The sequence below is a fragment of the Brachionichthys hirsutus genome, chromosome 5 (genome assembly GCF_040956055.1).
Source record: "Brachionichthys hirsutus isolate HB-005 chromosome 5, CSIRO-AGI_Bhir_v1, whole genome shotgun sequence".
Classification (NCBI taxonomy): Eukaryota; Metazoa; Chordata; class Actinopteri; order Lophiiformes; family Brachionichthyidae; genus Brachionichthys; species Brachionichthys hirsutus.
The window spans coordinates 1,121,807-1,148,272 of record NC_090901.1 but is presented as its reverse complement, the minus strand read 5'-3'; the positions used below and the strand labels follow the sequence as shown (position 1 = coordinate 1,148,272).

At 46.2% G+C, this 26,466-nt stretch overlaps 1 protein-coding gene across 1 annotated transcript; it reads right to left on the bottom strand.

Moving 5' to 3' along the window:
• Window positions 1–14,364: 14,364 nt before the first annotated feature.
• Window positions 14,365–25,890, bottom strand: LOC137894355 (zinc finger protein 469). Its single transcript, XM_068739838.1, has one exon. The coding sequence runs from the start codon at window positions 25,888–25,890 to the stop codon at window positions 14,365–14,367; it is 11,526 nt and encodes a 3,841-aa protein (XP_068595939.1).
• Window positions 25,891–26,466: the final 576 nt, after the last annotated feature.

Sequence of the window (26,466 nt, the reverse complement as noted above, 5' to 3'; positions counted from 1 at the left end):
AATGACACTTTGAAGTACGGGATGCCAAAGAATGAGTTTTCATCCTGATCCGCGTAGACAGTACATGTAAAGAGGATTACCTTCAGCCAGATGAGATCCAGATGTCCCGCCCACCGTTTCCCAGCCGGGTGTGGCTCGGTCCACGATGTCACTGATAACACAAATGGGTCTCATGTTAGCATGGGTTCAGGTGGCGGCCTGTAACGCGTCCTAGGTCTCTCTGTCCTGGTGTGAATCGTGCTTTCTTCTCCCTAATTGGCCATTAATGTTTTGTACTTTGATTTCTTGCCCACATGAGAAGTCTCTCTCTTGCATGCGTTGTTGATGACGTGGGTATTTACAACCTGCCGCCGCCGAGGAACCCGAGCGGACGCCACACATTAGTTTTTCAGGTTTATAGAAGGTAATTAGCATTTAGTTTAGCGAGGAAGAAACCAGCTCGTCTTGCGTGATTATTGCAGCGATCCTGTTTTACAGTCACGGACTAGACGGCTGTGCGGCCGTTTTTGTGTTGCAGGGATTCGTGTCGGCTCGTTGGACTTTACTCGTCATGTAGTTCCTGATTTTTTTATTATTTTTTTAGTGCAGGGTTGTTGTCATGCATTCGGCTAATAATTCTGGTAATTTCATTACCTTTCGTTAAACCAATCAGAGCCCTTGTGTCAACATTCTCCAGATCGAGGCATTTATATTGAAACTGGAGTAACTTCTATTAAATTTCAGGATTTGTGCTCCTCCAGTAGATTCCCGTGGAGTTTTCACGCCGTGCACATTTTCATAAGCTGTTGATTCATTCACTTGTGACAGTCTGGAAAGCAGAAAGCATCTTTTAAGCCGCTTTAGGAAATATTTCTTGGTTTGGTGTCGCAGAGGTTTGTTAAAAATGTTGTTGCATGGCTTTTCACATTCTTCCTTTGACCGAACTTTAAAATTAGATTCTCATGTAAAGTATTAACTGTTTGGCGCGTTGCCTTTCAACGGAGATCGTCCATCAAAATAATTGGTCGTTTTATCTTGGTAAGGAGGTTTATTGTGGTGATGTAACTGGAACTGATGTTAATAAATGAGGCAATAATTTACCAGACATAATTTTTTTTCTATTAAAATCGACCTTGTTCCCTCCCCAGGTCGGCCCATATTTCCCCTCCCTTGTAGTTACAAACTCTTCCCCTTGGGATTTTGTTATTCGCCTTTTATGTTTGCGTTGGGTGCTACGTTTAGACCGTAGAAAGAGCTGAGGCAACATTTACTTTGTTCTGTGTTTGCTCCGGGAACACACGACATGCTCTTTTAGAGGAGCCGTTTTATTGACACACAAATCCAGGCGTGATCCCACTTTGCTTTCGGCATTAGTGAATTTTGATCCGGTTCATTATTGCCTCTCGTTTCCATGAAGCAGATATGGACTGTTAATGCCGTTTGAATTAAGGAACCCTCTTTTAACAACGCCGTCTCAACAGTCGTTCTCCTCGTCCTTTATTGCGTGCCAACAGCTGATTTCTGAAATGTATCGTTTATACCTGGATCACGTTTTAACAACCTTTGTATAGTTGTGATACTGAAAGGTGCATATTTTGTAAATTGTGCTTCATTTCATTGGTGTGTCTTAACGAATGTTACTGTAATGGAGTTATACTCTGCTTTGTGTGTGTGTGCGACTGGATCCAGGTGAATGAGGACCACTTCGCAGCACACCTGTCGTGGGCAGTGTCGAGTGGTGATCCTGTCCCAAATGAGTCTATTTTTTTGCCATGAATCTCACCACTCCTATTTAATGTGTAATAAAGAACAAAGCAAAGAGGAGCGTTTTGTCTGACGTGTATTCCTGCTCTGTCGCTACTGGAGAATCTAAAATCACACGCCTGACTTTACGGTTTTACTTGATCACTTCCGTGTTCCCCAGCAGGTGACGCTGTTTACTCACTTTGACAGGTCTTTGATTTTATTAAAGATTGCTAAGTTTACGAAGCCACTATTCCTCAGCTACCAGACAGTGAGCCCAGATTCAGACTTTACAAGCTGTGCGTGTTTAAAATTAACCAAAACTAAACGTGTTAAATTTCCGGGCGTATAGAGCGTAATGAAAAATAGACCACGATTAACGGCATGGAGGTTGGGCTTTCCAGGCATGAGAAGCACAAGCGTGAATGGCCTCGCCCCCAGAGACCCATTCAAGGTGTTTGACCAGCAGTCGGATCCCGGATCGCCTGCTTCTACGCTGATACTCGGGCGCCTCTAACCCATCAAACGCCTCCCATACATGAGCAGCACCGAAGACGGACAGGGTCATTCAGCCAGGGCAGCAAGATGGCCGGGACACTCCCTTCTGTCCATGTTCTGGTGTACGTTCTCTCTCTATCGTCACGGTGACAGAAGCAGTCCCCGCCTTTCAACGTGGAGGATTGGGCTGTTAGCTGGCGCGCTTGTTTAGTCAGATTTTATGAAGGCAGATGTCATGTTCCGTCAGAGATCCGATATTTTCCCTGTCTGCTAGATCATGACCAAAGACAGAAGACAAGCCTCAAAGGGACAGATTGTCCCCGTCCCCTGCAGACAATGCCAAGCTAATTGGCTGCGACAGAATGTTCGGTGTCGTGGCAATCTGGGAAGCTGTATCCGGTTTGGGAACGCTGTCTCATTCCTGAAGTCATGACACAGCCTTTCTGTGGTGCTGTACTCCAATTATAAAGCACATTTATGAGCTGCTTTGTAATAATTATTCTTCACCGGAGAAGCTGAACAGCCAATTCAAAGGAAGTTAAATTGTTTGCAAACTGTTACTGCGAACAATCAAGTATGTTCAGATTTTGTGCCGAGCTGCATTTACCCCGTCCTCTTAAACGACGGGGCAACAGTCGCTGCCACACAGCAGCAGAGAGAAAGGGAGAGCAGCTCTAATGAATTATGCAGAGAGAGCTTTCTCACAGCCCGGCAATCCGAAATCAGCCCGGAGAAACCTTTAAGAGAAGTACGAGTCAGTGCATCCATCACAAATCCCCCCCCCCCCCCTTCCCCTTAGGGACAGTGAGGCCAAGGCTTGTCAGTCAAGGGGCCCCCCCTCCTTGAAGTGTAATCTGGGGACGAGGCTGAGAAGCCTGCAGAGCTGCTAAAACGCTGCAAAGATTGCCCCAGAAAGTCAGAGCGACCATCAGGCTGCCTCCATCTATCTGCCCATTTGCCCCATGCACACTCTACGGAGCAATCACAATCACCGGTCCCGACCCCTGCGAATGCTGACGGGGTGAATTCACAATCATCCAATGGCACAGCTGTTCCTTCATAGAGCGAGACGGAGCTTCTACTCGGTCCTTCCCCGGCCAATGAGAGGCCAGGAAGCTCAGGTGTCTTAAAACCAGAACACACATTAGACGCTCGGTACAGACACGCGTTTTCCATCCCAGGAGGAAACTAGCGGGCCTCATGAATATTCAACGGTGATGAATCGCGTCGCCTATAGCATCACGCCATTTTGAAAGCTCTCACTGCTTCTTTCATCACAGCAGGTCGTTGCCGCTGAACCCTGTAGGCCGACGACCAATTATCATCCGAGGTCATTAACCCATTATGCTGACACACAGCGGCTGGCTGAGCTGATTGGATTTCTGTCTTGTGCTCATCACAATCACTCAGGAAGTGATGTTTGGACACAGAATGAACGAACACAGCGCAGCACTTTAAACCGGACCAGCTAAAGGCCGAGGAGGAGCTTTCATCGTGTGCATCGGCGCAGATTGATCCTGCCGAATGTTTGCGCTCTGTTCTTCTCCGACAGCAATCTCCACGCAATGATGGCAAGTCAACAGGCGACGAGACAAAGGGAAGGTGGAGGTGGGGGGGCAGAAGGCCCGGGGATTGAGCAGCCCCCAGAAGGGTGATTCATACCAACTTCATCACCGGCAACAGACAGAGCATCCAGGCCTTTATTGCCTCCATCCATCACCATCACTTCATCAATCTGAGCTCCTGTGAGCCGGCGCTGCAGCCAGTCCCCAAACAGCCATCCCAGCGTGCTGCTGGACGGAGATTTACCCCCCCGCCTCGCTTTAACACACACAAACCGAGAGAGATGGGCGTCCGTGTGGAAGCCGGACTCATTTGGTGTGTGTGTGTAAAGGCCATTCAGTGAGAGACATGGTGTGAAGCTGCCCCCCCCCCCCCCCCAGGGCCTCTGTCTGACAGGCTATCCTGCATTCTGAAAGCCACTTACACTTCAGCCGCATCATGCCACCTGCTGCTGCTGACCAATGTGTCAGGGGGGGCATATCATGATGGATACGCTGAGCGGTGAGAGGAATCATTAAATGATTCCCGCCTACAGGGTTCCCCTTACGGCATTACACGGGACGCTCCTCTCAGCACGGACAGCTGGAAGCAGCGCTGAAAACACCATTTAGGTGCTACACGTAATTCCTCTTAATGTCAGTGTGTCGTATTAAAATATCACAACCAGTCACGTGTCTATTGATCCGTCATTGCTTTCTGATATGAAAGTTATTTTCCAGTTTATCACCGAAGGAGGGGAACGAGCTGCTTGGCGGAGGTCTGCGCTCTCGGAGTGCTTTTGTCGTTGAAATATGTTGCTAGTCCAAAATTCAGAATAAGCATAAATGTACTATAATCAATGGGCTGGATAAGGCGTATCCTTGATCCCTGAATTGGAGCGACTGAACAACATCCTTAAAGGAGTGTGATCAATATCCTCCAGCAGCTGCAAATTAATGCCATTTTATAAACGTCATTATTGATTGCAGGCGCATCGGGCAGGATTAAGTAGTACAAAAAGAGCACAGAGGCAGTGCTTAATATAAATTAAACATTGGTAGAAGATAAAACTCAAAATAAATTTTTCTCAAGATAAATTGTTTGTTCTTAGTTATTCACGAGTATCTTCCCTCTCTGCAATGTCTCTGCAGAATTCTCTCTCTTAAATAAATCATTGTTTTAAATTAGTGTTCTATTTTGCTCTGGCTAGAAATACATTCTCCACATCTTCATGCTCAGTTTATGAAGAACACTTCATCTTGTCATATTGATTTATGACCATTAATACACCTCCACCTGTCCCATACATCCATGGACAGTCCTTTATATGAGGTGACACAGAGGGTGTCATTAAATATTAGGAATAAAGATAAATCAATGTTCCTTTCAGGGAAGCATTTCACTCTAGACTCTGTACCGTTATTGATTCAGGCACCATGGAGTGATCCACCGGTGGCTTTAATTTATCGGGGGGGGGGGGGGGGGCTCCAAGAAAACCTTGAATATACTCAGAATGTTTTTCCCTTGCTTTTTTTGCTTAGAACAATAAACAGGTTTACTCAACATCTCAACCACATGATGTAAGCGATGAAATGGAAGTGAGGGGCTTAACACAGCGAGGGAGAGGAAGACACTTTTAACTTAAGTGTCCATCAGTCTAGGGATGTTTGGGTAATGGTGGTTTCCCTGGCAACAAAGCGAACAGCAAATACACTGAGACAAGCATTTTGTGCTTTTGGGGCTGAGGAGTTGGGATTCTGTCCTTACAAATACCCGTCGAGTGTTTTATTGAGATGCATTTGCTGTGTTTTCTGTTAGCGTGTTGATGAATGTGTGCGATTTGTGTGTTGGCTTATATGCATCAGGATGCAGGATATTACATTCACCCCCTCACAGGGGAAACTGGATAATCATTTGTTTCAGTGGCAGCTATTCAAATTTACAGTCTTGCGTTATGCAGAGCAAGCAGAAAGAGGAATTTGATGGCAAATATTTGGTGTGTGTGCAGCAATAATTCAAACTAGAATTTATGCCGAGGAGATTTATAGCGGGGCTCATGTGAGATCATTAAACAAACCCTATCATTTAATCTCCTCTACCTCGTCTTGGTTTTGCTGATTTATGTGATAAATTGGGAATAATGAATGTAGCTTTTGGTTATTTAGGTTTTAAGCCCCTACGGTACTTACTCACACACTGTGTGTGAGTGTGTGCGTGTGCGTGTGTGTGTGTGTGTGTGTGTACGCGCCTCTGGATGTGTGGCAAGTTATCTCTTTCTCATTCAAGCCATGTCACAGGCCAGTCACCATTGTCAGGTGAGGCTTTCACCAGCTGACTTCAGATGTGCCGGTCCAATCATACAGAGAGAAATAGGTATTGTGACACGACGGGGATTGATTCAAGACCGAATAGAAAAGTGAAGATAAGGCTACACAGTCATCGATGGCCTTGTCTGGAGTCACACATGCTCTCAATCGCACACAGATTTCACATCACATGGACGAGCAACTTCTATATATCGGTGATAACAAATCCCTACAAGGTAACGCGGCCTCTGTTCCGTCTCCGGTGGGAAGTGTCTGGCAGGTAGGTTACAGTAATTTAAAATGGTGAGGGATCGAGGGCTGACTGTCAGGCTGATAGATCGTCTTTTTATGGACATAGGGGACGGCCGAGGGGACGGCGTTCTTAAGACGACTTCAACCTGCCACTGAGGACAGTTCAGAGCCACTCAAGCATCCGCCAGCCAGTCTGTCACCAACAGCCTCGTTTCACCTGCTCTTCCAGCTCCTCGCGTTCTCTTAGGCCTGAAACCGCTCCAATTCATTTAATACCACCCTGCCATTGCACTCAGATCATGTTTTGTTGTCATGTTAGCCATTGTTCAGCACTGAGAAGCTGTAGCACCCGAAATAGTGCAGATATGGGTGTATGGCAAAGTTTGCATGTGGTCTTGTTTGGCATTACAACAATGGTGAATAATTAAAGCCAAAGTTCAGCCCCTCTCAGCAGCTCCGCTTGCCTCATCTGTCATTTCATTAGGACTGTCGGGTGCATCCTGGTTTCTATAGAAGACTGGTGACAGCTCAAGACGGCAGACGTCTCAGTTGAGACAGTCCCCCTACGCATAGTCAGCCCCGAGTCTCGGCGAGCCTCCAGCGTCCTCGATACAGATTCACTGACGTGGAACGCAGTTGGCCGAGATGCTGGAGAGCAAAGGGAGAAGGGATTTGCTTATCGGCTCAGACTTTCTCCTGTTCCGCTTTCTGCTGTGCCATGAGAGGAGATTTAAACTCTTATATATACGCTTGCACACACACACACACACACAGTGTTTTCCTTCCATCAATCTCTGTAATCCACCCAGGTTATTGTGAAAGTGATAAATTCAGCCATTTAATGCCCATAATTAATAATTCATTACACACAGTGAGCCCCGGATTTAGATTAGCTACTATTTTATCTCGCTAATAGTTGTAACCTTGAAGGTCACGCTGAATGTTTTTCATTATCGCCTCCTGAGCTCGACTCAGGAGCACAATAACTACGTCGATGTGATTGAATGGGGAGAAAGTCGACGATGAAACACTTGAGGATGTTTCACTTCATATTTCTCCCGAATTAATTCGTGGGTTGCCTCAAAGATGTCCCCGCCAGCGGTGACAATCCGTGTCTCTGTAGCAACTTTCAAAACGGTGCGAGTGAATAGAGCGTCACCAGGGAGACGAGAGACGGGTCCTATTTGTTCACTCAGATGTCCTTCCTGTTCTAAAGAGCTCAGTGTGACATCATCTAAAGACACAGATACGGTACGTAACGAGAACGCGCCACTGATGACGTCGACAGTTTTGTTTTTGGGGAGCTGAACTCGTGAAGAAGTGAACAGCGGCGTCTCCCCTCCATGCAGAAATCCGTCTTCTTTCTTTTTCTCTTTTTGTAGTGAATAAATGTAAGTGAACCAAGTTATCTCGCTGTCACCCCCCCCCCCCCTCCCTCCCTCCCTCCCTACTATCTTCCTCCTCTCTGAAATACACGTACACTTTCTCACACAAAGGAGGGAAAGTGTCACTATGGAAACAAGGAGGCAAGATTTCTAAAAGCTACATCTTCAAGCGAGAGTTAAGACAACAAAAAAGGAGTCCGTACTGTGAGTGGCAGTAAAGCGGTAATATATCCAGCATCTATGCACCCCCCCCCCCCCATGGATGATGATCACGTCTCCTGATCAGGCCTGTTTTGCGTCCTTACCCGTCTACGTACGTCTGTGTCTGGGTGCTGTTTCTTGTACGCTGCAGCATTTGTGCTCGAGGACTGAGCCGTGTGTGTCTGTGGACGTCGTATTCGCCACACATTTCTTTAATGGGGCTAATATATTTTAATCCCACCTGCCACTGTTACCTTACAATGATGAATGCAAACCCAAATGAGTTGTGACGCAGAGAAATGCCCGCAGGAGACAGAGGAGAAGGATGGGAGGTAGATGTAAGTCTCTGCATGTGTGTTTGTGTCGGCTACTGTGGACACTTGTGTGCTTTTGTGCGTGTCTGTGTGTGTGTGTGTTTACCAAGGCTTCTGCAGCAGCTGAAACAGGCTTCGCTCGAGGCTATTTTCTCCGGGTCTTCAGGGTCACTGCTGTCCTTAGCGATGTCTCCTTCAGCAGTAATCAGCACCATGGACAGCGACACCAATCTCCATCACCGTGGGCAACGCAGCAGACATCCATCTCCATCGACTCAAAGCGGCTGCTTCTCCTCAGCTCCTTTACGTCTGACGTGAGGAGAAGGAAAGGGAAAGCTAATTGTGGGAAACCTTCAGGGGACCTCGTCTATTTATAAAGCTTGTAAGGGAAACCTCTTGGTGGACACATTCAACATGTTTGATTATAAAGGGCAACATGCACTACAAGTCCTACGACAACACGGAGCTATGCTTTTAATGATCAACATGTCTCACAAGTGGTGGCTTTGAAAAATAGTAGGAATACGTACAGAATAAGAGAAGGGCTAAAAAGAGGAGCAGGGGAGGGTGAGATGGGAGCAGCACACCACTGTACGGAGTGAGTGGCTAAGTTATGGAAAGGGAGATAGGGAGAGCCAGACAGAGAGAGAGAGAGAGAGAGAAAGAGAGAGAGGGTGCAGATAAGCGGGAGGGGAAAACCTCCTCTCTGAAAGGGATGATGTCAGTCTCTGCAGCTGAGCCCCGGTCCCCGACTCGACGGGGTGAAGACTATGTCCTCCACAAAGCACATCCAGCAAGGGGTGAGAGGCAAACACGGGAGAAGCAAGGAGAGTCTGGTGAATGAAACCCTGCAGGTACGTATGTCATGTTATCATCCATCTCAGAGTTCGTTCCGCGGAGCCTTTTGATGCATGCCGCCTGCCATTGCTCCTCAGATTCCTGCCAGCGTCTCGTCATTGCTCAAAGTTAATATCCTGCTTCACAGCAAAGCTCTGCAGCACGCGAGTGAACGCGTGTGCATTTAAGCAGGGTGCGGGAAAGTCCCTTTAAATTACGGGGCAAACACACACACATCTTGGTGGAAAGTTTTTAAATGAATAATTTTTTTTGCCGTTTCCTCTAGGGAGGAAAGCAGTTTCAATTATTCAAATCCAAAAAATCCGATGCAGGGTCCCCGGAGCAGAGGGCACGACAGATTTCAGATTAGAGTAAAGGGATTTTGTGAGAAGACAAAATATCCACAAGGAAACATCCTGCGTTGCGTCATTGTTACGGAGCCTCCAGCTCAGACAGGTGAGAGAACTGTGGTGAGTCACCTTGTAACATCTGTACCTGACACCTCTGCCGGTCGCTTCTGATTACAAGGTTCCTTACAAACAATGGGGGGGGGGGGGGGCATTGTTAAACAAGATATTTCTAAGTCACATAGGATGCAACCAACCTATTTAATGTATTTGTTCTTTCTGTGATTAGCTATAAATGTCACATGAAGGATGAAACTTCACGAGAGGACAAGGAAAAAGGGTCACATGCAGTTTTGAATGGAAGAGTCCTGCACAGATGTGTACATGGACAAATAAAACAAACACAAAAGCTCAGGTCACACACATTTTAGCAGCAGCCATCCATTTACTCACGCTGTCGGCATGCCACTCAATTAGACGCAGCGTGGATTACACTCCGCGAGGCGCTCGGGGGGAGACTCACGCTGGAAATCCAATTTAGTGGCACATCAAATGTCAGGGTGGATTGTTCAGATGCGCTGTGATAACCACAGAGACAGCAGGAGGAGAAGCCGAGGGAGCATAGGAGTGGAGGTGGAGGAGGGGAGGGGACAGAGTTTAGTGGAGAAGTAATAAGAATAAGGGCAGGAGAGGAAGGAGCGGTGAGAGAGTCTCTGAGGTACAACGGGCCCCCCCACGGGCCGGCAGGCCCAGCTTTGGGACTTGGAGGGCTATAGCTACTGTCTCTGTCTGCACGATATGGGAAACTCTGTGTCTGAGTTTAAGTCCTTGCTTTCCAAGGTTGTGTAAATTTCAAGAAAATAATTGCAGTTTTGCTGATAATGCTTTTTACCATCAAGGCTTTTTGTAATTATTGACCCCTTCTGCTACCCGATTTGGTCAGTCTAGCCTTAAAATAAAAGATTTCACTCCAACGGGAGGGAAATTGATCAAACGTATTATGAAAGAGGTATAAACAAAGTCTATATTTGTGATTTGTGATTTGAAATTTATGCTTACAAGCACCCAGCTAGCAAAGTAAAACTTTTCTCTGCCATCGGGGGGAGCGTGTCGTCTGTGAGGAAACCTGATGTTGGGTGCAGCGTTCCAGTCACTGCAGATGCACACCAACATTTGTTTGCATTACCTCAGCGGGGCAATCCCATTTATTCCTGTAAACCTGGAACATCAAACGGGTACTTTCTGCTCTGTGGCGCTGACCGCAATGACTAATATTTGATAAAGACTCTGATAAAGGCAGTGAGGGAAATTCAAAGTGTTTCCCTATCTCAACACCACCATTTATTTTTATCTGCTCATTCGTTTAGAAATACATTTGCCGGTGCTAGTGGGAACGCTTTCTCCCACAACCACTACTCCCATTTGATGACTTGAAGGGGGCAGGCTGTGGTTCGAGGGTCTATGATGCAAATGGGTTTGATGTCTTGATTTCTTTGCTCACACCAGTGGACCCGTTTTTGTGTGCACACGTTCACCGGTGAATGCAAGCAATTTCCGATGTCATCCCAGTGGAAATTCATCCCAATCTCTCCTATGCATTGAGGCATTCCCTCCCCCCATACGTGACAAAGCAATACCCATCCATCTATTAATCTCTGTCCCTGATAGCTGAACCCTCACATTCCCAGCAGAGGTGACCCGAGTGGCCCCTCAGCCTCCGTCATTACCGCTGACCAGTGGCTCATCGCTATCTGACCCTGATCCACGACCTCCCTGAGAGGAAGCCAACAGCAAGCGGCGGCGGGAGGCAAGGGTGAGGCTGAGGCGAGGGAGGAGATAGAAAGCGAAGAAAATGCAAGAGATTGGTGTATGGAAAGGTGAGAGGGCAGAAGGAGGGATGAAAGAAGAGAACAGAGAACATTGTAAGGGGAGGAAAAAACTAGGGAAAGTAGGGATAGGGAGGAAAATAGGTGGATGACCGAGATAAAAGGGGGGTGGGGGGGGGGGGGGGGGGGGAATAGAAGCAAAAGAAAGGAGAGAAGGAGGAGGAGGTGAAAAGAAGAAAAGCAAAAGAAAATGGGGATCAGGACAACGATGGCGGGAGTGGAGGAATAGAATAGAATAGATGGAGGGAGGGAAAACAGTCAGAGCTCAGATGAGACACTCAGGGAGCCTCGCATGGAGTGAGAGGGAGAGGGAGAGAGAGAAAGAGCGAGAGAGAGCGAGAGATGCTATTTCCAGATCATAATGTCAATCTACTTCAAAGTGCAAAACGTTCCTGCCGTGCTCCTGCATGACAGCGTCTCTGGAGAATTTCTTTATAGATCAGACGATAAAAAGAAGCCCGACGGTGGTGTGTGTGTGTGTGTGCTTGTGTGTGTGTGTGTGTGTGTGTGTGTGACACACTTTCAACTGTGACAAATACGCTGACATCTCTGCCTCCATTAACACACAGCTGCTGAGCAGAAGAGCTGCAGGAGATTCATTCAGCCGCTGTGAAGCCAAGAGCTGCAGGTAAAATCCAGGTACATGCGCAGCGGATAGCGCAACAGCTCAGCAACGCATAAACCCGCAGAACTGATGAGGAAACCAGGAAACCAGGAAAAAAAGTTCTTCATTTATCGTCCTGTTGGTTCCGACATCTCTAAAGTCACGGTTGCACATTCATCACTGAAGCCGACCCGACGGAATAAGTCTTTTTGTATTATAATTTGTGCAATTGCTTTCAGCCCGAAGCAGTTTTGATGCTGCTCCACAATGTCACCCATTAATCGCAGGGAGATTCACGTACAACATCATCATCATCATCATCGTCATACGTCTTCCCACGCTGATACGCTTCAGTTGGTTGGTCCTTGGTGAATCAACAAATGTAGTGAGATTCATTAAAAACAATCAAAGTTTCACCCCAATTACAAAATGGTTTCATTTCCCTTTAGACATTACAATGGTAGATATTTAACAGCACGTCAGCTGACCATAGCTCACCATATGAGGTGATTAACAAATGCACAGCAGGACCTCCAGGACTGGCTGAATCACAGCCGCCACAAAGATATCGAGTATCGAACAGACCCACACATTTAGAGCTTTGATGGGATAATTTAATTTAAAAATGAATCACTCTGGTAACTGTAAAGTTATCATTCTGTGGCGGTCTCTGCCGTCCTTGAAAATAAACAGAGACACTTTTCCATTAATCATTTTTTGTATGTAAAGGCCACTAGTGGAGGAAACAAATTCCAAAAACCTCTTCAAATGTCAGAAACATAAAGCATTACGGGTGCCTGATTTGAAGAGAAAGCATGTCTGCTCTTTTTCAATAAAACTGAATGTCACATCTACAACAGGAATATCTTTTTGTTTATTCATGACTGAATGTTTCAGCTTCAGTCACTGACAAACGTAATACATTTGATCCTTTTCGCTTTCTGTCAACTTCTACTCTCTCCTCAAATCTACCGCTTTTGCTATCACTCTTTTCCCAGGCTTTCATCCCTCCATACTTGGTGTTTCTACGTCTATGCCACTGTGCACTATGGCTTTTTATTCCTATGTGATGATGAAACGTGCTCGTGTAGGAACAGAAGCCATTTTACACGTGGTGAGCGAGCAACATGACGGAATCATGACAGGACTGCTCGACGGCGCCCCTGGAGACCAACGTATGGGATGGATGTAACTCTCTCCTGCTGAATGCTACCTTCTAGTAAAGATACATTTATGCTAATCTGTCATGTGAACAGCGAGCTCAGTGCATTGCTGATCGGAAGGCAGCAAAAAGTGACTTTTTTTTGTGTATGCACCTGTTTTTGCCTCCAGGCATGTGTTTGATGCGTGTGGTGACGGCTGCAGCCCGCAGGAACGGATGTTGGAACATTTGCAAAACGAGTCACGAACAAAGAAAGACGGGAGCAAGGAGATCTTTAATAACCAGCTACAAAAGAGGCACTTTGTGAACCACTTTACAACTTCCAAGAGGCACCGCATTTCCATTTCTTCACTCTCATTTCTTTTGCACATTATTAAAATAAAACTTTGACATTAAGCATTACACAAAAACAATATTCTACCTACAATATAATACAATATAAGATACATACATTATAAACAAGATAAAGCACCTTTGTTGTCTTGGTAAAACGTATTCATAATTAAACAGTTGGCGTTACAGACACAATGATTGAGTTTGTTATCTGTGTGTGTTATTATCAGTGCATGGGAAGAACTCAAAATACAGGTCTTGGGACTGATGTCCTTGAATGCTCCAGCGTTCCTAATCTTGTATCAGCGTACCAAAGTACATAAATGAGTTACTTGAACAAGCTACAGAGAACCAGTAAAAATAGTTGCATGAATGTACTATAACTGCTACAGACCTCATGTTCCCTTCTCAGGACATTGGCTTTCACATTACAATAAAACATAATGTAGCACCAGGTAATAGCTATACAAAAGGCTAATATGATGAATGTCAATGCAGTACAGTAAAATGAATGGGAAATGAATATGTAGGAAAGGAAAGGTGCACAGACAACGGTCCACATCAGTCATGGTATCAGTTGGTCCATTTTTTGCAGAAAAACTTAAACTGTTTGGATGAATGCAATGAACATGTATTTCTAAGAGGAAAATATTTTCTCCATTTTCAAGTATTTTTTTTCTTTCCTCTTACAAAATGAAATAAAATCTCTGAGACAGATAATATCCAACAAAGGAAAAGTAGAAGACCCCCCCCCCCCAATTAGCACTATTATTTGATTCATATCTGCTCTTCGTCCTCACATTTGTGTAATAAAAACACATGTACAAAGAAGACATAAAGTGACTACGTAAGAATTTAAAGATATCATTTCACAAAAACAACAGCTGTGCAATCTTATTCACCGTAATAAATCGTCTTAAACATTGATAACCGTGAAATTGACAGTCCCTCATTCACAGATCCATCACACCCTTCTCAGTTAATCGATTCCGATGTGTCCTTCCTTAAAGGGATTTTAAAGCTTGTGAGTTTCTGGCCAAACAGCTGGCTTAGGAGGTGGTTCTGTGACTCAGCGGTCCGGTAGGAATGACTCTCCACTGACCGAACGCCCATCTTTGGCCTTGATTTATTCAAAGAATTGTTCATGGGAACTGAAGACACTTTAGAAATAGGGGGGTGCAAAGGCCGTCCCAGAGGCCCTTTTTTGGCTTTATAATCAACGTTGAAAGGGGCCACAATCTCAGCTTTCCTTTGTGAACAGCCATCAAGCAGGCTTCTTTTTAACTGCAGGCCCACGTTTGAAGTTTTGCACCTGGAAACTATTTTGTTGCTGACGACGTCGTCCCTTACGGAGGACAACACGGGATAGTCATTGAATCCATCGGACTTTCTTTGCAATGATTGTTTTGCACACTTGTTGGGGCGAAATTTCTTTTTGGCCAGTGAGTCGACTCCAAAGTTCTCTTGCGTGGCTGGAGAGGAAAGTCGTTGCAGGCCGTGGGTGGATTTCACGTCTTTCCTCTTCTTTTGTGGTCTTACGGATTCTTTATCCTCATTTGAGGCCGAAGCATTGGGGGGGATCTTCGACTGGAGGACTGTTGTGTGTTCTGTCGTCTTCGTGCTGCTTGTACTATTGGTTTTGGCTGGGGAGGCTTTTTCTTTGACCTGACTGCTACTTTGCTGCTCAGCACCATGACATACAGTCTGCTGTATGCCGTCATTATGAGAATCGCTTGGCATCTGCCTAGCGGTAGCTAATTCAGGTGTCTTGGATACGATTGGATCATCATCTAAAATAACAACAGCCTCTTTGGTAGGTTGTAGTAAATCTGTTTGTTCTTCAGTCCAAGCCGTATCACCGCTAATATACCCGTTCAGCTTTTCATCATCTTTATCAACCTCCTCCCCCCCACGACGACTCTCTTTAGACGCTGACCATGCGGTTGATTTTGCCCGAATGCAGACCGACTCATTCTCCTTTTTCACATCACACTGTTCAGTACTCTCTTTATCAAAAACAGCTGAGCTGGTTGGATCAATGTCCTCTTCCTTGGGTGTAGTAGACTCTGAAGAGCGCATTTCAAGTAGTCCCGAGTAGTCCTCGGCAACATCCTCAGTCTTCACATTTGTGTTCTTTGTGTCGCCTTCATTTGCAGTGGTTTGAGTAGAATCCTCTGCTGTCGACGTGGACGGTTTTGAATACTGCGTTTCAGCGATGTGATTGAAGCACAGCGAGCTTACGCTGGCAATGCCGCTGTCTGAGCTGTTCTCCTGCTGACTGTCAGGCAGAATTCTCCTCTTCTTAGTTGCAGGTAAATCACATTCATCTTCTTTGGACGATGACGCCTTGACGGGTCTGAGAACACCCCGGAATTTGAAGATTTTGTTCCCTCCCGACAGGTGCTTTTCCATGTGCCGATCAAACTGCTCCTTTTTGGAGAAAGTGTAGTTGCAGGTGCTGCAGATGAAGGATTTCTTAATCACATGCATGACATCAGCGCAGAGCTCGCATGTGTAGAGGGTGGTGTGTTTTGAATCCAGCTCATCCACCTCCTCGTGTGCGCTCTTCAGATGGCATTTAAGCTCTTGGGCCTCCTGATAAGACACAGGGCATTTGGGGCACAGGAATATCTTCTCTAAATTGTGAACCACTAAATGTCTTTGAAGTTTGAATGGCTTGGGGAACTGCTTTCCACAGTGGTGGCAATCTCTTGAGGGGTCTTTGCAGTTGGGATGCGTCTCCACACTTTTATGAGTCTCTGTTTTGTGGAGGATCTCAAGTGGTGTCAATGTGGTCCGTTTTCCTCCAGCTGCAATTCTACTTTTAGCTTTGTGGACTTTTGGATCTGCCACCTCTGAAGTTTTCTCCTTTCTTGCCACACAGTTAGATGTAACGGCTTTCTCCTGCTCTTTGGAGGATTTGCTGGACTCTCTGTTGGTTTTACTCGGGCGGTGCTGCATGATTGAGGTGATGAAGTTCTTTACGGCCGTCTCCTGCATGAAGCTGCCTGGAACACCTAAAATGGAGCCTTGTGTTTGACCCTTCCGGGCGAACTGAGTGGCATGTTCTCGTAAATGTTCATTGTACATCCACACGTCTGATATTTCTTTCAAACACATTCCACAGGTCCAGATGCCGGTCTTGTTCTTGGTGTGCTTCTCTCGCAGATGATCTCGCAGCTGCTCCCTGGAGCTAAACTTACGCTGGACACACATATAGCAGGTCGGAGGTGGGGAAGGATTGTGGGAAAGTTTGTGAAAGTTCAGTTCACCAAGGGTGAGAAACCAAGTGAAGCACACTTTGCACTTGTACTGCTTGTCTTTGGCCTTTATTCGGCCATCGTGACGTTTCTTGCCTCGCGGTACTGTCGTTTTAGACTTTCCATCATCTCTGTTTACCGTATCTGCAGTTGAAACAGGACCAGCCAGAGAGATATCTTTGTAAGAGTCAAAGAACTGAATCTCAGGAAGTTGAAATGTGGTGTTGATATTTTGGATATCAATGCTCTGTAAGGTTTGGACACTCTCAGTGAGGCATGGCTCTGCAGTGTAGGAAGCAGAGGGCAGAAGCAACGGGCGGGGGGTAGACGTTTCTGTTTTGCAGCGGCTGGGGTGGGAAGTGATCGTTGCATCAGGGTCATCACTCCGTTTGGCTGGAGAAGCATCAACGGTGCTTTCTGGCGAACCCAAGGCACGACTGGCCAGCTCTGTAATACGCTCACCAGCGTCCTGCTGAGCCCTTTGTCTGACATCAGCCTTTAATGTGCTCTCGTGGCACATATTCAACATGATGGCATCATCGACGGATATCGTCTTATACTCACAGGGGCTCGCCTGACTGCCGGTGAATGCACGCCCTGCTCGGATTGTCGTGCTCTCATCCTTCATTTGCATGAAGGTTTCTGAGGACGGGCAGTCCACATTTGAATTGGGTGATACCTTCTGTCTTTTATTTCTCTTGCTGTATACCCGCGGGCACTTTTTCCTTTTCGCCTCCTCATCTCTGGGGAACAGCTGTGAGAATCTGGTGTCATCGTCAATTAGGGCCTTCAGCTCAGGGCTTAATTCAGCAGGACCGGGAGTCGAAGGGTTCGAACAGGAGCGAGGACGCACATCATCTGAGTCACCGTTGTTTTTCTCACATTTTACCTCAACTGCCACTTTTCTGAGAATCTCTTTAGACGCTGTGTGTTCACACATTTCTTCCAGAGCACACGGAGTCTTTCTGGAATCATCACATTCTCCGATTATATCCTTGCGTATAGATACGTCACTTTCCGCATTATGATCTGCACATGTTTCCTCATTTACCATATCATTAATGCTTGTACATTTAATAATTCTGGTATTAGTGGTTTGATTGATGTTTTTATTTGGAGATTGGGGTGCATCGTTACAGGCAGAAGTAACTTTGCTGGAGAACAACTCTGCTCCAGCAGAGGCTCCGTCATTGACTCTCACCTGCTTGTCGGGAGATTTGCTGCACACTTGTTGTCCAGGAGTTATAGCTTGAAGCAGGTCTGTTTTTAACACATTCAGAAACTCGTCACAGAAAGGGTCAGCCTCTGTATCGGCATCATTGTTTTTGTTCTTTCTAGCCTTGCTGTACTTCTTCGCTTTTATTGGCTGCAGAGAGTTTTGACTTTCCGTTTCATTCAGTGCAACAGTTCTCGACTCAGCTATTTCCTCCACGGCCGACTCAGCGTCTTTAGATGGGAAAGAAATAGCCGTCTCGGGAAGCTCATCTATTCTTGCTGGGTTAGATGTGTGAAAAGCATCTTTAAGTTCTTTATCAGGGGCTTTTGAGGCTTCATAAATGAGATCAAATTGATCATTTGATGTTGTCTTCTGCAGTTCAATCTGTTTTTCTGTTCTGACCAAATGCTTCATGGCCTTATGTCTCTTTAAACCTGGTACAGTCCGGAAACACATGAGGCATATTTCACAGAGCTCTTTGCCCTGTTGAACATTGTTCTCTGTCTTTTTTGGGGATATTTCTTTGTGTACTTGGAGTGCTGTTGAACACTGGTCAGTCTCTGCTGTTGGATTTTTCTCTGCTGGGATTGGTGACAGAGTCATTTGTCCATTTTCACAGATGACGAGTTCCTTGCTCCCAAGTCGACCATCCTCAGCACCCGTCTTGCAAGAATCTACATCTTCTGATTGAACATTTCTTACCAGGTCTGTATGAATATGCAAATGTTCAACAGGGCCAAGGGGATCATGGCAAACCTCCACGTCTGATTTTGCATTATCAGTGGAGGAAAGCTCGCTTTGGTTTGTAGATGGAAGACCCAATGAAAAACATGTCACACTCGGCTGAAGGTCCAATGCTTCATCCGATGGATTCAGTTCAGCCGCAGGCTCTGAATTCTGCGTTGACATCCTTTCAGTCTCCGTTTCAGCATTGTTAATAGTAAGAACAGGGTTCCCGCTCAGGTCACATGGTCCAAATCCATCTCTGGGACGCTTGATGTCCACATGCTCCTCGGGATGACTAGTGGACGAAAGTGGTATGTAGTCGTATTGGCTGAGCTGCGGCGGTTCATCGGAGATGCTGTTGTAGTTGAGAGGACTGAGCTTGAAATCGAACATCAGATCTCTTTTTCCAAGCTCACCTGGTGGTTCTGGTGACTTGGTCACTGACAGTGGAGAAGAAATGCTGGTTTCAGAGTTCAACATTTTACATGCAATGATTCCCAAGTCGAGGGGGGGTGGGCTTATCAAAGAATACTCCACCATTACAGCTGTTGCACTCAGTTCTTCATCAGAGTTTAAAGCCTCGTCGACATTCCCATTCTCTCCTTCTCTTATGGGGGATTTCACATTTTGAATTGAGCTTTGGTTTACAAATGCTTTAATACTTTGTGACTGATGTGAATCTTGCATATCGCATTTCTGCATTGGTGTTTCATGAGATGCTGATGAAAGAGGACTTGCTGGCGGGGCGGAGTGCGTTACAGCAGAACGGCTTTCTTCCCGCTCCTCTCTGCATGGTGAGTTTTGGTGACTTGCCATAAAATCAACAGGAAGATCTTTAATGTCTCGAACGTTCAAAATCTCTTCTTGTTTTTGAATGGTGTCAAAGGCGGCTATTTTACACGATTCACTGTCAGTGATGCCCTCAGACCGTGAAAGAGTCAGCAGGTGCCTTTGTCCATTCATGGACTCTGTGTCCAGGACGGGCGAGCCGTTTCTCGTCCCGTCTGTGGTGGCTTCTTCTAGTATTGGACTGCAGGGGTTGTCTGTGATCTCTGTTGTTGGACTGCAGTTCTTTGAGGGAGACACTTCAATTAAAGCTACTTGTTCTGCTTTTTCAACAATAATTTCTGTGATTATATCATTTGTGTGCTCCACTTTCAAATCACCACCCTTTGGTGATGACAATTGCTCTTCGAGTGCTGCCTTAATCACATTCTGAACGTTCTCTCTTGTGTCTCGAGTGGCGTCAACAGGTAGAGTTGGGGACAAAGGATGGTCAACAGACTGAGCAGTGGGTCCATTAATTAATTCTGACTCCTCATAGCCATTGGTGGTCACATGTTCTGGAAAGATATTACCGTGTTGTAAAAAGTTATTCAAATTCTCCTCCGCATTGCTAATCGCACTCGACTCCTCAGCTCTATCCGGGGCATTAGTAGCCACACCTGAGCAGCGGGCAGGCCCAGCCAAACGACCAGTTTCAGGGATATCCTCCTCTGATGCAACTTTACTCCCAGATTTGCTTCCATTATTTTCTGTGGGCTCATTTTGCAGGGATGAAATTGAATGGTTTTCATCGATGTCGTCAGCCACACTCAGAATTAATTCAACACCATCTTTCCGCACATGGATATTTGCAGGTGATAATTTATGCTCCTTCCATGTAATTGCTTCCTTTTCACCGTGATTTTCTCTCTCGCCCGCATCTGTTGCCTGACATTCAATTTCTTGACGTGGTCGACTCATGAAAGAAGGGACACTCGGCTCCTCTGACATAATGGTTTCTTTTTTGTATATTGAATCCGAGATCACCTCGAGGCTTTTCATGAGGCTTTCTGTATACGTCTTCTGTTCTAACATATCTTCCTTTGTTCCTGCAGGAGACCCGTTTTCAGTAATTCTCTCCTCACATTCCTGCTCATTGTTGAGCCGTGGGTGGTTTACATGTGAGGATATGGTGCAATTTGTTGCAACATCTTTTTTAGTAAAATGTTCAACTTCCCTTTGTTCACAGTGAATTGGAGTGCAGGGACTGTGGTTTCCACTCATGAGCTCAAACCGAAATGGACTGGACCAAGGGTCAGTGAAAGGCTCAGAAGCCAAACCCGTTACTGGTACAACTATGGATTGCACAGAGCATTTCATATCCAGGCCAGAGTCTCCACTCCCTGAGTCCTCGCTCAAATGTAAAGGTGAAAATGTGCTGACTTTCAACTGCTTGTGCTCATCTGGAGCCAGTAATGGTGGACTTTCCATCTTGGTTGTCTGAAGCTGGTTTTCAAGCTCGTTCACTATTCTTTTTATCTCTAGCTCATCCTCTGATGCACAGCTGTCCAGATTTGCACTATAGTCAATGATTTTTTCCGGCAGAGACAAAGGAATGTGACTGTAATCTGATTTCTTTTCGTTTGACTTCTCAGAGTTGCCTTTGTACTGAGCGACATCATCCGGGAGCACCGGGCTGACCAAGAGGTTCCAGTCTCTCTGCTCTAGGAAAGGAGAGAAGGACGATGCAAACTCCTCCTTCTTATCAGCTGTATTCTCTAATGAATGGAAGCCCTCTTTCTGAATCGACATGTCAGTGTAAAGTCCGCTGTCAAATCCTGTGAGGTCCTCAAACATTGACGAGGTGTCAAAAGAAAGTGGGGATTTCATGAGCCCCTGTTCCGGGTCCAGGGAGTAGGGCATGAGGTGAAGGGCATCTTTTTGTATCAGTGAACCTTGGCTTTCAGTTGGGGTAAGGCACACCTCATCCATCAATGAGGTGCACAGAGATGAAGGCTTGTGAGGGTCTAGGTCACCGACGAAGGTAATAGGATCTTTCAACAAGCAGACACTCTGTATTTCAAGCGTGGCGCTGCCCGATAGTTCTGACGGTGTGTCCTGGCCCCCACCCCTTATGCTGCTCTCTGTGTTTGTGTCAATAAAGACATCAGGCTGTCGTTTGGTGGGGGGGAAGTGGGACTCAAACTGTAGTGGTTTTCTGTCCGGACTGCTTCGTGTTGGTTCTACTTCGGTACACAGATTGTCGGTTCTCGTTAGGGCGTTTCTGTCCAAATTGGCTATTGGACGAGTCATTTTTCTTGGAGATGCTGGTTTCTCTGTTGATTTTGAATCCAAAGTCCCGTTTTTTTCAAAGTTCTTGTTTGTTTCTTTGGCTTTTTGTGAGGCCGCCACTGAAGCAGCAACTTCGGAAATTGACTGATGCTTCTTTGGATTATCTGCCGTGTCTTTGTTATCGGAAAGAATGGGTTTGCCGTTATTGTACTTTTCGACAGATTTAGTGAGCGTCAGTGCTAATGCGTTGGAACCTTGTGGGGAGTAGCTTCCGCAGGGGTTGTGGTCTGGAGACCCTTTCTTTTTGACGTCCGTTTTCTTCTCACCGTCTGAGTCAGTGCAGTCAGTACTTTTTGGGCTGTTGATGCTCTCGCTTGAAACACTCACAGATGTACTGAGTTCACTGCTTGTGGATGACCTGCTGCCCCTCCTCCTGAGCCTCTGGCGACAACCATGCTTCTCGGGAGAGAGAGAGACCTCCTCGCTTCTTTTCACCTCAAAACACTCCTTTGACTCATGTCTCCATGCTGCCTGGTCCCTCTCACTCCTTGCTCTCCATTTGCACTCTTTAGTGTAAGTGTATTTGCACCGACTGCTTTGATTTAGTCGGCCTTGGCTTGCTATCTTCACGGGCTCACATTCACCGTCAGAGTCTGAAACGTAGTCGTATTCTCCAAATGCAGGATTTTGTACGGTGGGAGTCAGTCGCTCCATCACTAAGGAGAACTGGAGGTTTTTGGTCCCCTTAACATGGAGCTTATGGAGCTTGTTTTTCTGTTGCACTATTTTGTGAATAAGTTCTTTGCTCCAGGTGCCCCCTCCAGAGCTCTTTCTCTTGCTCTCTTTCACTGCCGCTCTTGAACTTGGAGATGGGGAGGCCTGTGAGGCCAAGGAGCCTCGTAGTGCCGAGCCGTCCTGAAAGCTTTTAAGACCACAGCGCTCAGAAAACTTGCTGGATAAGAGAAACCTTTGTGTGCTTCCGTTTCCATCCTCATTCTTGCACAGTTTCCTTGCCTCATTTTCTTTGCTGTCTTGTTCCTTTGTCTTTTCCCTTGAGGATATTTTTGCATTTTTATGAGAGACTTCCTTCTTTATGTTAATTTTCTCATCTTGCTTCAATTTCCGAGGTATTTTCTCACGTTTGTCTTCTGTGCTCTGTTTTTCTGTTTCAGGATTCTCAGCATCAGAGCCATAAAAATACTTTCCCTGCGGGACAGACCTGCGATCATCTGCCGATTGTTTGCTCTTGCTGTCAAAACTCAGGGAATCTTTGGTTTTCAGACATTGTGTGTTTGATGTTGTTTTAACAGTAGTGAGATCATCATCAACAAATGCATCAATAAAGCTACTGTCAATCTCTGGATTATCTGACTGATCTCCCAGTCCATTCAATGCTTCTGTGATTAGGCTGTCTAATTTAGCATCCTCGAAATCCAGCTCCGGGAGCGGGACAGGGAGGCTACTGGAGAACAAGCCGAGCTTCATCGGATCTCCCCTTGTTTCACTGTCAGACATTAAGTCTCCGTTCTTATTGAGACCCAACAGAGACAGGTGAGGATCAGACGGGCATCTTGACATTGAAACATTTGAGACCGATGAAACTACTTTTGCTGATTCCATGTGAAACTTTCTGCTGTCCTCCATCTTTGATATGTCTTTGAAGTCATTTTGCTGAAATGAATGCTGACTGCAGTACTGTTTATGCGCCAGAAATGAGCCCAGGTTGTTGAAATTCTGATCACACTGCTTGCATGTCAGAAGCACATCTAATTGATCAAGGTTTGCCGCGGCTAGCGAGGTTGCTAAAAGCTGATGAGCGGAGTACGGTGGTGGCGGCTGCTGATGCTCCACTCCAAAACTGTCCATGTAACCTTTGTTTCCACTAATAGAAGACTTTTCATGCGCGTTGTTTAGCATGTAGCTCATCATCTCCTCTTTGGGTCTTTCTGGCGCATAAGGAAGGTTTCTTCCTGCGTCAGAATGAAACTGGTGAGCGTGAGAGCTCAGGTGATCTGCTGGTAACTGTGATTTACCAGCTTGAGCCTGGTGATAAAATGCATGAGTTGTTGCTGTCTTTGACATTTGACTGTCCTCTGTACTTAGATTAACAGGACTTGTGGATGCTGGGGAGAGGGAGGAGCAGGTGCTACTTGATGCAGGGTTATGAACTGGCGAGGGCAATGGAGATTCATAAGGTGACACCATCAAGAGTCCCATAGGAGGGACTTGTAATGGAGGATAGTTATAGTTTCTTGATGCTGCTGGAAGGGACTGGTTGAGTCCAAAATATACCGCCTTATTTTTAGACTCACATACTTGTGCGTGGCTCATCTCTACTTTAATAGTTGAGACCGTATTATTGCTATGTTTTAGAGTCTCTTGCCTTTGGCTTGAAAACCCATCGCTAGTTCTACTGTTCGGAAACGAGGTGGGGGTTTTCAAGGGGCCATGTTTTTGTGACTTGCTTTCATCCGACCAGTCAGGGGTAGAAACCATATAAGCCAATTTCTGACTGCACATTTGCCTTGATAGGTCAATTCTGTTTTGGTTGGGCATGGCAGAGGGTGGCCGTATCTGCTGCCAGGCCAACCTGCTGCTTTTAGATGAGTCTGACCTTTGGTCAGGTGCCGACTGCTTCTGAAAATGAAATTTAGCATTCATTTCAGGATATTGGATTGTGTTTTGATCGGCTGCTAAATATATCTTATTGGGCCCCTCCCATGTGTGCGGTAATCTATTTATGACCTTATTATTAATTTGTTTATCAAAGGGCATTGCACCTGTGTGAATGCTACTGAGGGGAAGATTGTTAAATGTTTTGCTGGAAAAGTGCATTTGGGAGCCCGAACTTTGTGCAATATTTCTTGCATGATGGACACTTCCTTGAATGAGTGTTCTTTGGTTGGCAGGGGTGTCTTTGGGGTGGCAGCTCCTCTTACTCCCTGAAGTGACGGCTGCTTCCCTGCCGTCTGCCTGTCCAATAACGTCTGTGCTCTCAGACAGGGTTGTCTTCCCCTGCTCCGACGGTTGTGAGCTGAAGCCGGAGCTATCACTGCTGGCTGAGTCCTCGCTCAGATTCCGAGGACACTGCATGGAAGATGCTACCCCTTGAATAAACTGAGACTGGGGGGGTTGAGGATAAGAGCTTCTATCCTCCGACTGCTGGTTATTACTGAACTGAGTGCCGTTTTGAGCAATGTTTTGCCCTTCCCCAGAAGTAAAGGGAAAAGCGTTGTGGGTCACGTGAACAGAACCTAACGAGGAGTCTGTAAAGTCTTGGGAATGGGGGTTCTGTTCACTCGGAAAAGCGTCAGATGTTGATTCTTCCAGAAAACTATATCCAAATTGAAATGGACCAGATACAAAGGCACTTGGCTTATTAGTCTCTGTCAGGGCTGTGGATTTTTGGGACGAAACCCCATAGTTAGCACCATTGAAAGTCCTTTCGGGAGACTGCCATGTGTTAGAGCCATTCAGGTGAAAGTCAGCCAGGATCAGCTGACTGCTGGGCTGTGTGCCGTTGGTCTCCATTGAGGCAGGCTGCTGCTTGGACAGGGGTGGATGTGTGTGAGAAGATGTTCCACTTGAGGAAACCAGTGTCTGTGAGGTATAGCTTGGGGAGGTAAGGTTGGGGGAAACCTCGGGGAAGCAGCGGCTATAGTTGAGCTCTTCTTGCTGTAGTTCGGGCTCTCTCTCTGGCATATTGGGAATGTGGAATCTGTAGCTGCCCGAGACTGGGACACGACTGGTCTCCAACTTCTTGGGCGGTGAAACCTTCTGCTGCGGGTAGGCAATCCCAATGGTTGGGTTGGAGCGTGGATTCGTAATGGTAAGTCTGTACAGCTGCTGTGGGCTGCCGCGCTCCGTCTTTCCTGATCGCTTCCCCTTCTCCCGACTGCGTCCCTTTCCACTTGGGGACTGGGGACTGCCTTTGCCAGTCGACCAAGTCCTGTCGGTGGAAAATTTTGGTTGATTCTGCAGTGACCTGAAGTCAATTTTCCCCGCCTGCTGTGGCCGTATGACTGCTTCTCGTTGCTGAGGACAGTCCCTTTCCTTCTCTAGTTTTTCAGCTCCGACCCCCCTGCTGATGGCTCTTGCTTCAGTGCCTGTGCTTGAAAAGTGCTCCAAAGATTCCTTTGTGGTTTTGTCGCTCTGCTTTTCCACTGTCGTCCCTTCATCCTGCACTTTGGACTCAGCGTCCAGCTCTTTGACAACATGAACTCGCTGATTTTCTCCTGCCATGGTGCACAATGTGTGCTGTAAAGGCCTGGTCCTCAGAGGTGCTATCTGGGAGACAGGGGCACCATTTCCTGTAGAGCACGAATCAGTCAATGTCCAATGGCAGGAGCTGCAGGGACAGGGCCGCTTGCTGTCGGCTCATCTCTTCTCTTTCATTTTGAACCGCTGAGATGGCATCGAAGAAAAGCAGACCTATAGGAAAAAGAGAAGGGAGAGAATCGGATGACAAGTTTTCACTATTTACTTATATTAAAAATAAACAAATAAACAAAACAAGCGCTCATGCAATACAAAAGTATTGAATGTAGAAATGTGACAAATTGTAATATTATTATAGTTAAACTTGTACTTGACACTTGCACAAGCACAGTGTCAGGTTTCTGCCAGCAGAGGGCACCATTGCAGCATTTCACACCAGTGTTGCCCATTAATCACTGCTGCACTCTTCAGATCCTGGAGATGCTACTAAAGCTCGAGTTTTTCACTCCTGACAACAATAAGAAAAATATATAAAACACGTAAATGCACTTTCATAAAAATGTTGGCTTCTTGTCTTAACAGTGGCTGCGTTAGTCACAA

Coding starts and splice junctions, on each gene's coding strand:
- LOC137894355 (XM_068739838.1), bottom strand. CDS start 25,890: ATGGCAGGAGAAAATCAGCGAGTTCATGTTGTCAAAGAGCTGGACGCT.